The sequence below is a fragment of the Agelaius tricolor genome, unplaced genomic scaffold, assembly GCF_023055355.1.
Source record: "Agelaius tricolor isolate 1412-34295 unplaced genomic scaffold, bAgeTri1.0.p SCAF_17, whole genome shotgun sequence".
Taxonomy (NCBI): Eukaryota; Metazoa; Chordata; class Aves; order Passeriformes; family Icteridae; genus Agelaius; species Agelaius tricolor.
The window spans coordinates 17,820,920-17,837,430 of record NW_027269277.1 but is presented as its reverse complement, the minus strand read 5'-3'; the positions used below and the strand labels follow the sequence as shown (position 1 = coordinate 17,837,430).

Here is a 16,511-nt window from a genome sequence, read left to right as displayed (position 1 = left end):
TCCAGAGGGAAGAAATCTCCATAACATGGTGTTTTCTATGGCAAAGGGCTCTCCCACCTCTCTCACTGCTGTTTCTAATCCAGCCTTGCTTTGCTGCTGTGGAGAATTAACATTTTGGGGGGCAGCTTCCCTGCGCACCACCTGGGGTACCCCAGGTCCCTTTTCCCTCGGCTTGCAGGGGCTTAACAAAATAAAACCAGCAGGCCGGTAACCTGTGCAGGCTTTCTGGTGATGTGGAAATTAAAATTTAGCTGCTCGTTGCGTCGGCAGAGGGCAGTGGAAGATGCTTCCAAACCTCCCAAGCCTCCCCCGGCCGCGCTGCGGAGATGGGGATCCGGGGAGGAGACTCCACCAGAGAGGAAGGGAAATAAAAATGCAGTTCCTCCAGCAGCGAGGCTGCCCTGAGCGCGGCGTTCCCGGCGGGCAGCCCACCGGCCGGGGGGATTGGGGCTCCTCCACCGGCGCGGCCCCGCGAGGGAAGGCGAGGGGAGGAGAGCGCGCTCCCCATGGGCGCATCCCTCCCGCCCGGCTCTCGCCATCGCTCACAGAGGCTGCTCAGAGCCGCTGCTCCTCATCCTCTGCCTGGGAGGAAGCGGATGGCGATGGAGCTGGCAGTGATTTGCCGGCGGGAGCGGGCGGGAAGGCCGAGCTGAGGTTTTTCTGGCTGTAACCGTGTCCCAGAGGGCTCCTCCGAGCCCGGCGAGCCGCGGCACGTTGACAAAAGCCTTCCCAGCCCGCAGCCCCTGGCCGGGCGCTGCTCTCCGGCTTCGGGAGAGGCAGGGAGATGGTGCGGCCCTGCCACCGCCTCCCTGCCGGCTCCGCACCCTGCCCTGTAATTAATATCCCTGGAGGTAAAGAAAGAGCAGCGGGAGGTTGGGATGTATTATTTTACTCTGATAGGAATCTGACACTGACACAGCCATTAGGGGAAAGAAAGAATAATAACTCAGACTTGGCATATATGAAAGTGTAAATACCTTCAGCGTGTGAAAAGACAGGCTTTAATATATTGGTGGGTTTGTAATTATTTATTGAAAGAAGGGGAAAGGCACAGCTTGCTGCAAAACAAGGCAGAGGCGAGGGAACAGCTCCCGAAATCATTGGTTTTGGGTGGCCGCTGCTCTTCCTCCCGGAGGAGGCGGCGTGGGGCGCCCCGCGGCCCTGGGGACAGCCCCGCAGCCGGGGGGATGCGGGCGGCTCCCCCGCAAGAGGCCGGCTCGGTGTCACACAAACGCTCCCCGAACTTTTCGGGGTCGGGCACGCCAAAAATCCCCCCGGGCCGCCCGGCGTGGATGGAAAGGCGTCCCCTCTCCGTCTCTTTGCCACCTGCTCGGGCGGCTCCGGGGGCTCCGCTGAGGGCCGGAGGGAGCGGCAGCATCCCCGCCGGGCCAGGAGAGCCCCGGGCCGCGCCAGCGGGATGTTCCGCAGCCCGGGCACCGTGCGGGGCCGGGGGGCTCCGGCAGCTCCCCCATCGCTCCCCATCGCTCCCCGCCGCCCCCCGGCCCCGTCGGGCCCCGCGGGGGCGGCGCTGGCGGGGGCCCGCCCCGGGCCGGGCCCGCCGCAGGATGCGGCGCTGGCGGGGGCGGCGCGGCGCTCGGCGGGCGATGCGGGGCCGCGGCCGGGCCCGGGGCCGCCTTTGAGCGCCGCGGGGGGACGGGAGGGGGGCGCGGGCGGGCGGGCGGCCCCCGCCGCAGGTAGGGACGCGGGGGCCGAGCGGCGCGATGGAGGAGGAGGAGGAGGATGGAGGCGGCGGAGGGGAGGCGGGGAGTGAGGCTGCGGCAGGAGGGGGCGGGCGGGGGGGCCGGCCGGGGGGGGCGGCGGGCATGTGGGACCGGCTGCGGGGCAGTCGGGCGGCGGGCGGCGGCCGGAGCGCGGCCGCGATGGCGCAACGCGACGAGAAGGTGCCGGCGGCGGCGGCGGGCGAGAGCGAGCCCGGGGCCGGGGCCGGGGCCGGGGCCGGGGCCGGGGCCGGGGCTGGTGCCGGGGCCGCGGCTGAGCGGGGACAGAGCGGGGTCGCCGCGCCATTCCAGCCCCCCGAGGGCGGCTTCGGCTGGGTGGTGGTCTTCGCCGCCGCCTGGTGCAACGGCTCCATCTTCGGCATCCACAACTCCTTCGGGATCCTCTACATGATGCTGCAGAGCGACCTGGGCGAGGGGGAGAAGGATCCGGCGCTAGAGTTTAAAACAGGTATGGGCTCCGCGGCCCCTTGGCCGGGCCGGGCAGGGCGTGCGGGGGGTGCCCGAGCGAGCGGAGCGGGGATGCCCGAGCGGAGCGGGGAAAGGTGCGGCGGCGCGGCCGGCGCTGCCTCCCGGAGCTGGAAGCTCCTTCACGGCCGTGTGGAACCTCGATTGCTCCCTGCCCCCTCTATCCTCGTAGCCGTGGCTATATTTATCTCCGACAGCATCATGTGTTTCTAAGCTCCGATGTACTCAATTAAAAGTAATTCGGCTGAAAACACGCCCTTAGCTTGTCCTGCCGGTGTGTCTTGGGGTAAAGCAGAGCAGCGCTGGTGAATCAGCTGCTGGGTGTGAGCCACCCCCTCTAGTTTTCTTTATTATTGTTCCATTTTATGGGTTTTTCAAGCTGCCTTGTTGGCCGGGGTGGCTCCAGGAGAGCATTTGCCCGGCTGCCGCGCTCCTGCGAGCCGTGTCCATTCAGCGGGACGGCCGGCACCGGGCAGGGCTGGCAGCGCCACCTGCGCGGTCACTCCGAGGGCAGCGCGGGGTCTCCAGCGCTTCACATCCCTGCAAAGCAGGAACCATGGGCTGCAGCCAGCTGTGTGTTTTGGTAGGACGGACAGGCCCGGCCAGGGTGCAGACTGGGTAGGGTTAATATGCAGAAAAGGGATGTACTTTGCTGCCAAGCCCCTGCTGTTGAAGGAGACTTGGCAGAGGGACACCAGGCTGCCGGCGTGGTGGTCCCAGCTGGACACCGGTGTTGGGAGGCCCAGCCTTGTTCCAGGTCCTGCTGTCCCCCTGGCAGATCACATCCATCCTCGTGATGGACACCCGTGGCCCTCCTCACTCTCATCTGCCAGGTGGAGACGGGCACTTGGCGCTGAGGGCACCTGCCTGTGGTGCTGTTCTGATCCTGGGCAGCAGCCAGGAGCCAGGAGCGTGCTGGGGAGCGATGGGTGCCAGGGCTGTGCGAGGACCTCAGAGCCTGTCTGGGGACCAGCGCTGCCCGCGCTCCCTCGCTGGGCTGGCGCACGGCCGGGGAGCGCGGCGGGATGAAATTCATTACGGGATCCACCACATGTAGAATCCCAAATTAACTCCCTGATACTCTTACCAGGGAAACGACGGGACCGTGTAATTACGGGCACTAACGGAGTGCCACAGCGAGCTGCGGACGTGTGGCCAGCTGTAATTAGGGTGATTGATGGGCTGGGAGTGTGTGTGTGTGTGTTGTGTGTGTGCGCGCATGTGATGCCCAGGAAGCTCATAGTGTAGCTCTGTGTTTCCTGCTGCCTGTGATTGTATCTAGAAAGCCTAAGGCAGGGCTCTAAAGGTAGAAGCGGTAACAAAAGAAATTAAATACTGCAAGTTCTGGTGGTTTAAAGGCTCTGTGCCCAAGACAGAGGTTGTAGGAGTCAGCATCTGCCTCCTGCTCCTGCCATCTATTTATTTAAGGCTATGACCGCACAGAGGCCTCGAAACAGAAAGGCGTGTGGGTGTGCGAGGTGAACCCAGGCTGGGTAATTAAATTGCCTGGCTGACGAATATCTGCATTTTGGACTGGGTGCTTAATGAAGAGGCCGTTAATGACTGAGGTCGTGGTGAGGCTGATCCATCTGCGGCACCTCCGGGGCTGCAGCTGCACGGGCTGGGGCTGAGGGCAGCGGGGTGCAGCCCGGAGCCCCCCTCCAGCCCTTCCTCCCTCGCTCCCACCCCTCCCCGCTCAGCATTGCATAATTTCCCCGCGGCGCTCGTTTGCGTGCAAACATAATCAGGAAAATATCGTAGCTCCTTTCCAAGCGCTAAGTGATGTGGCCTTCCTGAAAAGACCGGTGCTGTCTGTTTGTCCTCTCTCGTCACTCTGAGCCCGCCAGCTGCAGGCAGCAGCCGGACCCCAGGGCGCCCCTCATCCCCAGCCAACAGGGAGCAGCTTGGGAGGACGAGGATCCGCTCCCCGCTCCAGCAGCGGCATCCACTATGGCTGTGGGCACGGCTCAGCCTTTTGTCTGTGCTCTTAAACCTCCTCCAGGTCTCAGGGAGGTGGGTTTCTGTCAAACAAGGGGTTTGGAGGCAAAATGGGGAGAAATGCTGTCAGCTGGTCAGGCATCCCTTTAAAAATAGGGTTCTGTTTATGCTGAAGCGGGTGCTAGTCGGCACTAAACAATAGCCGCCCCGGCTATAATTATCAAGGTTTATTTCTTGTTTGCATTGGTCACGTTTTCTCGCGTTTGATCTTGAGAAACGCAGGATCCGTGGAGTTCAGGTCTGGGGTCAGGCTTTGAAAACAAACCCTGTGGCAGCAATGCATCGAATGCATAGGCTCCTGTCTTTAAAGAAATATACTGTGCTGCCTATGTCAACAAGCACGGCGGGCTGGGGCGGGCGGGTGCTGCGCCCACCGCGTGCCCCTGCCCCGCGGGACGCCAGCCGGGGCCTTGCCGAGGCTCACTCTGTGCTCTGCCTTTGTTTTCTTGCGGGGGGAGCGGAGGAATGCTGAGACCGGAATAAAATAAATAATATACATGTGAGCACTCGGCCAGGGAAAAAAAAATGCAGCTTTGCCGGGGAGGTGTTGAGTGATGCTTGAGGGTGTTTGCTGGGAGACGAGCGGTGACGTTTGCCTCCGGTTGTACAGGGCTCGTTCCGGTGCTGAGGGATCCACGGATCTGTGGCTGTCCCAGTGCCGGTGCCACAGTGAGGGCTGACACTGAGCCAGCCCAGCACCCTCATCTTCCTCAGCTCCAGAGTGGCAGCACAGTGCTGGTGAGCATTGACTGGGCATGAACCTTCCCACCTCCGTGTCTGCTCTGCCTCTGCTTTGCTTGGTGTGGCCCAGCCTTGGAGAGGGGACCACCAGGTGGCCTTGTCCCTGATCAGGGCTGTGCCCCCAGCCAAGGAGCCACCCGAGGGTCCCAGAGGGAGCTCCAGCTACCTGGGCAGAGCCAGGAGAGTGACATTTCTTGGTGCTTCTTGTTCCTACAAGCACATCCTTGGTGCTGTACCTGAGGTCTGGAAAGCCCCAGTGGGACAGCCTGCAGAGGCACACAGATTTTGTTTTTTTTTTTTTAAAAAGGTCTATTTATCTTTTTCTTCTCCCCTCCTCTGCTTTGTGTCAATATCCCAGGTATAGATTAACTCTCTTCGATTAATATTTAATGTTTTGGGGCCTGGAAATGGAACTGAAAGCTTTTGGAGAGATGGCCTGAGGAGCTGGTCGGGTTTGGCTGCAGCTCCTCTGAGTGCATCTCTGTGTCTGTCAACATCCCCTGATCTGTGTGCAAGAATTTGGGGAACAGCTTCTCCCTTGTAGCCCAGCTCTCTACAGGGAGCAGAGGCTGCTGGAGCTCCCTGTGCTCAGGGAAGCTGGAATGGAGAATGGACCACAGCCCCTGAGTGACCAGATCCTGAGGCCAAGGCAGGGCTGATGTCACCTTTATTCCTGAATTCCCATCTCTTTTGCTGGGGAATTTCTTTGTGCTGGTTTCACATCCTTAGGACAGGTGAGCACAGGTGGAAAAGGCTGCTTTTACTCCAGCGTTGTAATGAAGGCTTGGTAAGAAAGAGCAAGGTGGGTTTTTTGAGAAAATAAAGCATTTCAATGCTAACAGTCATATGAAAGAGGGGGAGGAGAAGCCCTGCACTCCTCTCTGGTCTGAAGAAGATTCTGTGGGTGGGTGAGCGTGGCTGGAGCTTTAGGAGCTGGGAAGAGAAATCCCAGAGTAAGGGTAAATCACAGAGTGCTTTGGGTTGGAAGGGACCTTAAAAATCACCACATCCCACCCCTGCCATGGCAGGGACACCTCCCACTGTCCCAGGCTGCTCCAGCCCCAATGTCCAGCCTGGTCTTGGGCACTGCCAGGGATCCAGGGGCAGCCCCAGCTGCTCCGGGCACCTGTGCCAGGGCCTGCCCACCCTGCCAGGGAACAATTCCCAATTCCCAATCTCCCATCCATCCCTGCCCCCTGGCAGTGGGAGCCATTCCCTGTGTGCTGTCCCTGTGCAGCTCCCTTGAAGCCCCTTTAGAGAAGGGGGAGAATCTCCTCCCTCAACCTGCTGGCCACGTTGCTTTGATTGCAAGAGGTAATCCTTGGAAATGATCCCAGCTAAATTGGGATTATGGGGTCATTGTCCATTGCTGGCCTTTTGCAGGCTCCCATCTCCTGAAGCTGACACTGTGGTTGTCACCTTCTTACCCAAATCTGCAGGATTTGGAGCTTTTACCAATTACCAGGGTGCTATTCTGGCCCCATTTCACAGCTTTATTGGCCAAAGGTGCTGTGGAGCTCAGCATTCCTGGGGCCTTTCCCGTGTCCATCCGGGCTCCCAACCCTCCTCTAACCCCATGGAGGGATGCACTGACATGAGCAATATTTATGTAGCCCAGATGGGGATGTAAATCCAGCAAAAAGAGATAAAAAAGACGTTTTTATTACCTTGCCCTGCAAGCTGGGGAGTACAAAGGGCAGCACAGAGCTTTCCCAGATTTACTGGGGGTTTCCCATGGTGGGATTCCAGCGTGCCAGCACCAGCCTCTGCCCCAGCCTCTGTTTTGGGAGCTGGAGTTTGTGACTCCAGGGAAGCAGGGGGGAGTTTCAGAGGAACTGGGGTTTTGCTGAGCTGATTGCAAGGTGCTGTGTGAGATAAAGCAGCCTGAAAAGCAAACAAAGCCCAGTCATGTTGTTAAACCTGGTTCTTGGGGCTGTCGGGAGCGATTAAGGTTATTAGGAGGCCGGAGTGCTGTTTCTAAGGGAGGTTCTTGTTTTTCAAGACTGCAGGGGCCCTCTCAGCCAGCACATTTGCCATTTTAGTGGTTTTTAATTTACTTTTAAGTGTCCTTCACCAGCCAGCCAAGAAGATGTAAGGCTGTGTTTCCTGGTGGCCATTGTCCTTGAATGGTGGCAGCTGCTGTGACCTCTCTGTGGCCTGGGAAGAAGTGGGACATGGAGCTGTGCAGCTGGCTTGGAGTTTTTGGTCCTTTTAGTTGCAACTAAATGAGCAAAAACACCTCCACTTTATGGGGTTTGGATCATAGGTTAAATTTTGAAGGTGCTGAGTTGCAAATCCATCACTGAGACTGGCCTGGGAGCAGGAGGAGGATGAGGAGGAGGAAGAGGGATTGGAGGGTGAAGGGGTTGATGCTGCAGATCACAGGGCTGGGAGGGATGTGGTGGCACCAAGTGACAATGGGGTGTGATGCAGAGCAAGGCAAAGGAACCATTTCATTTCCTGTTTTGGGGAGAAACCCACAAGTTTGACAAATCACTCTTTAATTTTCTTAAAACCCCTCAGCATCTGGAAGCTGCCCATCAGCTGGGATGGTTCTCAGCTTAAACCAGACCTAAGCCATCAGGCTGGGCCAAACCCCAGAGCTGGGAGGCACCACTGACCTCACTGGCAGTGCCCAGGGGCTGGCTGGGCATGGCTCACGTGGGCATTGTCACCTGCCCTGGTGACAGCCCCTCTGGCTCTCTCCCTGCTTATGCAGAGTCTCCAGACACGTCTGTGCCAGGGATTGTCCCACTTTTGAGGCAGCACTGTCAATCACCCCATCCCACCAGTATCAGTCTTCCAAAAGATCTGGTGGTGTGATGGGGACCACCAGGATCGGTGGATGTGGAGCTGAATTCCCTGTAGGGCAGTTTGGGGAAGGAGGAATCACCTGGGTTTGGGGAAGGAGGAATCACCTGGGTTTGGGGAAGGAGGAATCACCTGGGTTTCACCTCCCAGGGCTGATTTTTGTACCCCCTGGTGTGCATGGGGGAAATTCCCTGGGCGGGGGGGGCAGAAATCCAGCCCCGCTCCCCTGTGCTGACAGGGAGGTGACCCTGGTGCTGCTGTGCCTGGCAGGATTTGGCACCACCTGGACATGAGCCCAGAGCAGCCTTTTGCTGCTTTATCCCACTCACTCCTGGGGACCTCAGCCATTGTGGCACATGCCATGGCCAGAGGAGGTGACACACGGCTGTTGGGGACATGAGCAGTGTTTGGGTTGGTGCCACGGGCACTTCCAAAGCTGTGCCCCCTCTCTGGAATCAAATGAGGCTCTACCCTGGCTCCACAATCAGGGAATAGTTTGGAAAAGGCCTCTAAGATCACAGAGTCCAACCCCATTGGTGTTCTGCCCACTGCTGGCTGCTGTCCGGGTGCCATAGGGAATTTTCTGGCACGTCACCAAATACCTGGGTCTCTCCCACCCACTTTTTTGGAATGATCACCCTTCAGGGGCTTCTTATGAGCGGCTCAGAGCACGGAGGAGGATGCCAGAATTTCCCAGCTGAGACAGAGGCCACACACCCTCATCTTGCAGCCGCTGTTTTCCCTGAGGAATCACTTTTCCCCAGCTCTCCACAACCTCGAGCCTGTGCATCCCATGGCATCACCATGGCAATGGGCAGCAGGAGGACTGGACACCAGTCTGGCACGTGTGCAAATTCGCTGCTGCAGGGATTTGTTTGGTTTTCCCTTCCTCTTCCTCGAAGGATTGACTGTTCCCTATTGCCAGGGAAGGAGATGCTGCCCTTTGGCGTTCAGCCCGGCGGACAAAGGGCTGCTGGAGAGGCGTGTGCCAGGCTGGCCATGCCCGGGGCCCGTGTCCGTCTGTCCCGCCGGGCGGTGCCGTGCCCGGAGCTCTCGCTTCTCCCTTTGGGCGCATCCAGCCCGAGACAGTTGGGGCGGTTGCAAAACCCACATGACGTGCGCTGGGAATTGCTGCAACACGCTCGCAGGCGAGAGCCATCCCAGCCTCTCCCGGCACCTCGCACAACAGGTCCTGCCAGCTCGGGGCCGCGGCGCTGCCCGCACGCCCTGCCCGGCCCGGCCCGGCCCTGCCCTGCCCGCGGCTCCCTCCGGCCGCTGCCCCGGCCTCCCTGTCCCGGAGCTCTGCAGTTCATTGCAGCCCCGAGATACGCGAAAAGTCTCTTCTTCAGACCAGAGAGGAGTGCAGGGCTTCTCCTCCTCCTCTTTCATGTGACTGTTAGCATTGAAATGCTTTATTTTCTCAAAAAACCCACCTTGCTCTTTCTTACCAAGCCTTCATTACAACGCTGGAGTAAAAGCAGCCTTTTCCACCTGTGCTCACCTGTCCTAAGGATGGGAAACCAGCACAAAGAAATTCCCCAGCAAAAGAGATGGGAATTCAGGAATAAAGGTGACATCAGCCCTGCCTTGGCCTCAGGATCTGGTCACTCAGGGGCTGTGGTCCATTCTCCATTCCAGCTTCTCTGAGCACAGGGAGCTCCAGCAGCCTCTGCTCCCTGTCTGTTTCAGCTCACACGTTCGAAGAATGAGTGAAAGTTCTTCAGTTTTCGGTCTCAGAGTTGTTTATTGTATCTTATCTATAAAAGTTTTTCTCTTGTCCAGCCGAGGTTTGCTCAGCAGGACAGACAGAGGCACAGTACCTGCCCTGGGGTGGTGTTATCTCTTTATACTGCAAACTACGTATAACATGTTTACAATGACTTTCCAATACTTATCATCTATGTTAGACAGTGAGTTTCTATTCTAAACCATTCCCAAAGTGCCAACATCACAGCAGAAGATGGAGGTAGAGAAAAAAAGCTAGACACGCCCAAGTCCCTCTATCTTGTCCCCAACACCCCTATTCTAAAAATCTCAAAATCTACTTTTTCACCTAGCGATTATTTTATTATTACACTACTTAAACTTCTGTGGCTTTCAGGTCTTCATACAAAGCTGGCAATTTGTTCCACGGGTCATAATCAAACCCACAGGTGTCCTGGGCTGTGTGCCAGGGTCTCTGAGCCCCTCGACAAAAGTCCTGGCAGCTCTGGACACCCAGAGAGATGTGCTGAGTTCCGGCATCCCTGGGTACAGCCCGCAGGCAGGGTGACACGGCCCGGCCCTGCATTCCACCTGCACGTTTGCTGCGTTTTTCCCCCGCCCTGACCCTTCTAGGTGTAGATCCCTGAGAAATTTCCTGGTGCTCGAGCTTGCCCCGTGTCCCCAGCGCATCATTGAAGAGCTGGAGCGGGGTGAAACACGGGGGGAAAACCTCGGGAGGAGCTGTTGGGTCACAGCCCTGAGCTGGAACTCACCTGGGGCATCCTTGGCAGCCGTGCTGTGCTGTGCCATGCCGTGCTGTGCCAGGCTGGCCTCTGTGCTCTGAGCAGCCTCCCGGCCCCTGTGGGATCACCGAGGGGACACAGCGGCAGGAGGGCAGCCCCAGCTCCCCCCCGGGGCTGTCCCTCACCTCCATCCCCGCAGGGCACAGGCAGAGGAGCCCTGCACCCCAGGGAGCTCCCGGAGCTGCGTCCCTGGGCAGCACCCAGAGCCAGGTGCAGAGGCTGTTTTGGGGTCAGCGCTGCCAGCAGCATGGTTCTGGGAGAATCTGGTCTGCAAAACCTCACACGGGAGGAGATGAGCTCCCAGAACCCTGCTGCTCGGCATCTTTGGGGTTTTTTGGCTCTGATTTGGCAGCTCATGATAGGTTTTGCTTGCTTTGCCGAGGCCGGGTTGGATGGGGCTTTGAGGGAGCTGGTCCAGTGAAGGTGTCCCTGCCCGTGGCAGTGGGGTGGGACCTGGATCTTTGCAGGGCCTCCCAACCCAAGCTGTTCCAGGGTTCCCTGCAGAGCAGCTGCCTCTCAGGGCTGGCAGCCCCAGCTCTGCAGGGCCCAGGCACTCCCTGCATGGGCTGACTTGTTGGGCTTTGCCCCGGGCAAACACTGGGGCCCTGCTCAAGGAGAGAAACAACCCTACCACAGAGCCTGCAGCCAGGAGCCTGCCCTGAGCACCCACCCTGGGCACCAGCTGAGCTGGGCACCCCCAGCCAGCCTGCCCAGTGGCATCCCCAAAGGCCCTTTGCTTGGTCATCTCACACCAGGCACAAAAACAAAGCTTTTGGTTCAAGATCTTGGCCCAAATTTGTTCACCCACAGATTCTGTGTGTAAAAGGGAGGTAAAATCCTTCCCTCCTGGGGGGATGTGGGTGTTTGCCAGGGAGGCAGAGGGGGTTTCTGGGCAAAACCTGTGCAAAGCAGGGGCAGCTCAGTGAGGTGGGAATAAACCTGGAGCCCAGTGAGGTGGGAATCACATCTGATGGCAGCTCCTTCAGTGAGGATTGTGCCTCCCATGCTCCGTCTGATTCGAGTCCGATGGAAAAGTATCATCTGTGATTAAAGATTGACGGTAATTACATAATGGGTATGCACCAGATGATGCCCAGACAAGCTCCCTCCTGGGATTTCCCAACTTTTGGAGTGTTTGCAATCATCCTAAAGAGCTTCCTTCTACCAAGGGGAGGGAGTAATTATTGATTTTACAGCAGCACCCAGCACAAGGCTCAGCAATGGTCACCAGAGCCAGGCTGCGGCCACCCTGCCTGCCCTGATAGCTCTGGGGCATGGTCAGGTACAAGAAATGCATCCCCTCAGCCTTGCAAGGGCAATAAAATATAATAAAATAAAGGAGAACAAAAGAATAAGGGAGTAAGCTGCTTTTTGGGTCTGCTGGCATGGCGAGCAGAGCGGCTGCAGCCATGACCGGTGACGAAAAGGCAACGTCAGGATGTTCTTGATGGTGGGCCAGCTATTAATCCGTGTGTTTGAGCAAAACCCAGTTTGTTTCTTAAGGTTTGTGGGAGTGGGGACAGCTGGGGGTGTGGGGAGCTTGTCTGGGATTAAACCTGCCTGAGAGCCAAGCACGCCAAGCTCGCCAGCCCGGGGAGAGCTTAATTAAAGTCAACGGAGAAGCGTTTCCAAGAAAATAATCCAGGGTTTCTAAACGGGATATTTTCATTCTGGGCCCAGAACGTCTCCTTTTCCCTCTTCGGTGACAGCTTTAATAAAACAAAATGAGATCTCCAAGAAAAACAAATTGGAGCTCTTAAAAGGCACTGGGGAGATAAAAATCAGTAACAGTGTTGCTGGTAACACCTTGGGTTATTAAAAGGGAAAGAATGCTAACGATGCAAATCGCCTCGGCCTTTCTTGTGGTTGCTGCCGGTGGGAGCCTGCCCACCCTGCCAGGGGGGCACGGGCACGGTGCCCCTGGCCCTGGGCTGGGCTCAGGGGCACCGAGGCTTTGCCCCTCACTGGCCAGGGGATGGGGCACAGGTGGGAAATGCTCACACAAGGAGGATTTTGGAGTTTTCTTTCCTGAGGTTCTGGTGGCAGCTCCCAGGGTCAGGGGTGGTGTTGAGGGCAAGTAGTAAAAAGCTTGGAAGAATGGCAAGGAGCAGGTTTCAGGGGACACCAGACTTTGAAACAGCTGAAATCAGGGCTGGTGGTGTTGGGTGATGCCACAGCCCATCTGAGCTCCTTCAGAGGTGATGAACATGTGAATGGAAACAGCAACTTGGGCTTTTTACGGCCTGAGAGCAGCTGGGTGTGGCTTTGCTCCTCATGCCAAGGCACCGGGCTGGAAAAGTGGGGTCACTTGCTCTAAATGCAGTGCCCCAGCATCCCAGGGGTGCAGCTGGGCCCCGCACTGAGGGATGCTCTCACAGCGCCCTGGCCCCTGGCAGGCTCTCCCTGGCCTCCTGCTGCTCCCCAGGATGCTGGAGCAGGGGTGTGGGAAGGGCTGGGGGAGTCCCTGGGGATGTGCTTTGGTCCCTCCGTGCTCTGCCTCTGCCTCCCCACAGCCAGAGAGGACTCAGAGCTGCCCCTTCTGTGCTCCCATCCTGGCCAGGGCTGCCCCTGCCCTGCCTGGGGCTGGGCATGGCAGTGGGGCAGGGCACAGGCACAGGGTTCAGGAAGCTGCTGTAAGTCCTGTCTGTCCATCTGTCCAGGAGAGGAGAATCCTTTCAGACAGGGTGGCTTTAAAAGGCCCAGGGTGATGAATTTGAGGCCAGCTCCTGCTCTGCTGCTGTACCCAGCAGCATCAGATAAGGCAATTACAACTTTATCACTTAATTGCAGAGTATAATAATAGGAGTGGTATCAGGATAGGCCGTTGCCAAGGAGGGAATATCAGTGGTGTTGGGTTTTATATTTGTTTTTTCAATATAAACTCGTTGGAGCCTCAACACTGCTGGAGGTTTGAGGTCTTTGTGAGGCTCCTCCTGCCTGCTCCCCATCATTCCCCCACCCAGGGGGAAATTCAGCATTAAATAAAAGCTGTGCTGACTCTCCTGATGCCAGGGCAGCTTCTCCAGAGTCGGTGAGAGCCCAGCCTGGGAGGGGAAGGGGTGAGGACTGACAGGGATGTTGTCAACAGCTTTGTGGACAGCTTTTCCCTTGCACCTTGGCAATGAGATTTCCATCCCTTGCAGGTTTTTCCTGTCCTGCCCAGCAGGTGTGGGGTGCACGCTCAGGGCTGCACGAGGCCATGGGGCTGATTCTGGGGGTCTGGATGCCCTTGGGAGGGACAGCTGGGAATGAATCCTAATGAATCCCTTTGCACCAGGCTTTTCCACCCTCAGTGTCACACGTGAAATGCTCCATCACCGCCCCGGAACCCAGATGGGAAAATGAAAATTTTATATTTGGCAACTCTTCCACAGCCTGCTGGGGAGGTGTGGGAGAGGTGAGAGACGTTGGCTGCCATACCCAGAGCTCTGCTTGTCTCTGACTGGTCCCATTTTCCACCCTCCCTGTGCAGCCATCGAGGAGGCTGAGCACTCCCAGTGCCAGGATTTGGGGCATTTCCCCACCCAAACTGGCCTGGCTGGTGCTTTTCTGCCTTGAATTTGGGGATTTTCAAGACCCAGGGTGGGTTTCTCACCAAGAAGTGAAGTTTTGCCTTGCTCCTCCTGATGTCTGCAGGGTCAGGTGGTAAAAACTCAGGTGATCTGGGGGCAAGAGATGGTGTCAGGGGCTTTGAACTGGGACAGCTGAAACTCCCTTGGGATCTGCATTTTAGGAGAGAACCTTTATTAAGGGAGATTCATATAAAATCCAATGTGTTGCCCAAAGCTAAGAAATCACGGCAGGTTTTTTTAAAGCTGTTAAACTCTGCCCTGCTTCAGTTCATCAACCAAAGCATGAACCAGAGAGCCCTGAGAGGAGGCACTTCAGGTCCTGCTCTGACCCCTGTGCCTGGCTGTTAACTCCTGCTGGCCCATCCTAATCCCCATCTGCAGATAAGATTAGCCCCAGCCTGGTTTGCAGAGCTCCTTTGCTTCCCTTGGGACAGCATCCTCCCAGCCCCAGGGTTCCCAGCCCCACCATCTGCAGCCTCCCCCCCGCCACAGTTTGTGTTCCACTGACCTCATAAACAAAAATGACGCAAAACAAAACCCCACAAAAAACAATTTTTACAGCGGGCTGAGTTTTCCTACTCCACAAAGGCGGTTGTTTAGATTTTTATTGCCGGATGAAGAAGGAGGACAGAGATAAAAAACAACCCTAAAAGCTGCTGGGGAGATGATGCAAGGCAGAGCAGCGTGGAGAGCGATGTCTCTGAGGGCTTTAATGTTTCCTCTGCTTCCGAGTCAGGAATCAGCTCTTGCAAAATGCCAGGCTGACTGCAGCCCCTGGCCACGTGCTGACACTTTCTGCAGCAGATAATTCCTGCTTTATCACCCTCCTGAGCCCTGGAGCTGGGCAGGATGATGGGGAAGCAAGCAAGCAAGCAAGCAGGATGTGGGGCTGCTGTGGAAGCAGCAGGTTCCTGGCTGGGTTCCCCGTCAGTCAGGGTGAGGAGTCGATCTCCTTTGCCATTTTCTTATGAATGAATCAGTTTTGGCTGGGCCTGATGGTCAGACTGGTTCAACGAGGAGCAGCTGGTATCACTCACTAGCAGAGGAGACACCAACCAGCCTCTCCCTGGCTCTGCAAGCTCCTGTGATCCTGACAGGCCTGGGGCTGACAGAGCTCAGCGCCTCCATCACCCCCTTCCCTCTCTGCTCTGGGCCTCTCCCGGCTCCTGGGCCTGCTGGAGCTTCAGGGACACTCCAGAACCAGCGTGGATGCACCCAGGGCCCTGCACCCCGAGCCTCCTGCCCTCCAGGTGCATCAGTGCTGCAGCAGGGGGGTGTTCAGGGAACACTTTCAGCCCAGGTTGCTGTGGGAAGCACAGCTCAGCTGTGTTTGCTGTTCCAGTCCTTGGCCAGTGGAAAATTCTTGACATTTTGCCACAACTTCAGCTGGAGCAGTTGGGATTTGGGATTTTGGGGCACAGGGGCAGTGGTGATGTGTGGCTGCCTCTGCTCAGCCCTGTTGTGAGGATCTGCCATGGTGTCACTGCTGTTCCCCTCGTTGCTGGCACCCAGCAGCCCTGTCCTGCTCTGCCTGTCCATAATGCCACCCCACAGGTGTGTGCCAGCCCTTGGGCAGGGATTGCCCTGTGCCAGGGTTCCTGCAGAGGCTGAGGAACCTGATGATGCCTCAGGAGCAGCATCCCTGTCCCTGGTGCTGTCACAGAGCAGGGTGGGCTGGTGTCCTCAGCTCATCCCCATGGATCCCTGCTGGGGACAGCACAGGGTTGGACCCACCCACGCTTGGGGCTTTGGATTCCAGGGCTGGAATGGCCCCTCACACCCCTCCATCCCCCAAAATCCTGGCAGGCTCAGCTCCACACTGCTGAGTCCTCTCAGTGCCTGCTGTTCCCTGTGCCCCTGAGCACGGATGGGTGAAGGGGGAGCTCAGGCAGCTGAGAACAGGGCTGGGGGCTGTGGGGTGTGCTCCCTACAGCAACCCCACCCTTGGCACCTGCAGGACAGGGTGAGTTTTGTAGGGACAGGGTAATTTTGTAGGTTTTGATTCCCACTCTCACCCCAAAAATCCATATTTCCATGGAGGGGAAGAGGAGGCTCCCTGGCCACAGAGATGTGGTGCAAGGCTTTCAACCCTGACTGGCAGGACCAAACCTCCCCCAGTAACTGACAGAAGCCTTCATTAACCTGCCCTGTTGTTTATTCCCAAAGCCCCTGATGCAGCAAAAAGCAAAGGCTTTTCCTCAGGAAAGCACATTAATGTTTCACCTGCCTTCAGAGCCCTTTGCCACCGGGGCACCTGGCGTGGCTGGGGCTGTCCCCAGTTCCCCTCGCTCTGTTAAACATTGTGTGGCTCCAAGGGAGCCCTGCCTGTGGCTGTCGTGTGGGCTCCAGCCTCAGGGGCCTGGTTTTTAATTTATATGCAGATGTGAGTGCGTGCATAGATCCACAGAGGGATATTTCTGTCTGTGGATCCCACAGAGGGATATTTCTGTCTGTGGATCACAGATCCCTGTCCCAGGAGCTGCAGGGCTCGGGGTGGGTTCCTGGGATGGGGATGGGAAGCAGGGGCTGATCCTGCTGTGCCCCCTTTGCCTTGGCTGTGCCTCTGCCCCTCCTGCCTGCAGCCCAAAGGGCAGGGCTGGCCCTTCCCCGAAGCCACCCAGTGTCTGAAAAACTTTCAAATGAGAGCAGGTCAGCCAAAAGTGACAGCCCGTTGGCAA

At 57.6% G+C, this 16,511-nt stretch overlaps 1 protein-coding gene across 1 annotated transcript in view; it reads left to right on the top strand.

The window, feature by feature from the left end:
* The first annotated feature begins 1,823 nt into the window (after nt 1–1,823).
* The window catches only part of SLC16A2 (solute carrier family 16 member 2), a 41,351-nt gene continuing 26,663 nt past the window's right edge, over nt 1,824–16,511 (top strand). The window contains exon 1 of the mRNA XM_071442743.1: nt 1,824–2,187. Coding sequence (XP_071298844.1) covers nt 1,824–2,187 — 364 coding nt within the window. The remainder of the gene's footprint in view (nt 2,188–16,511) is intronic.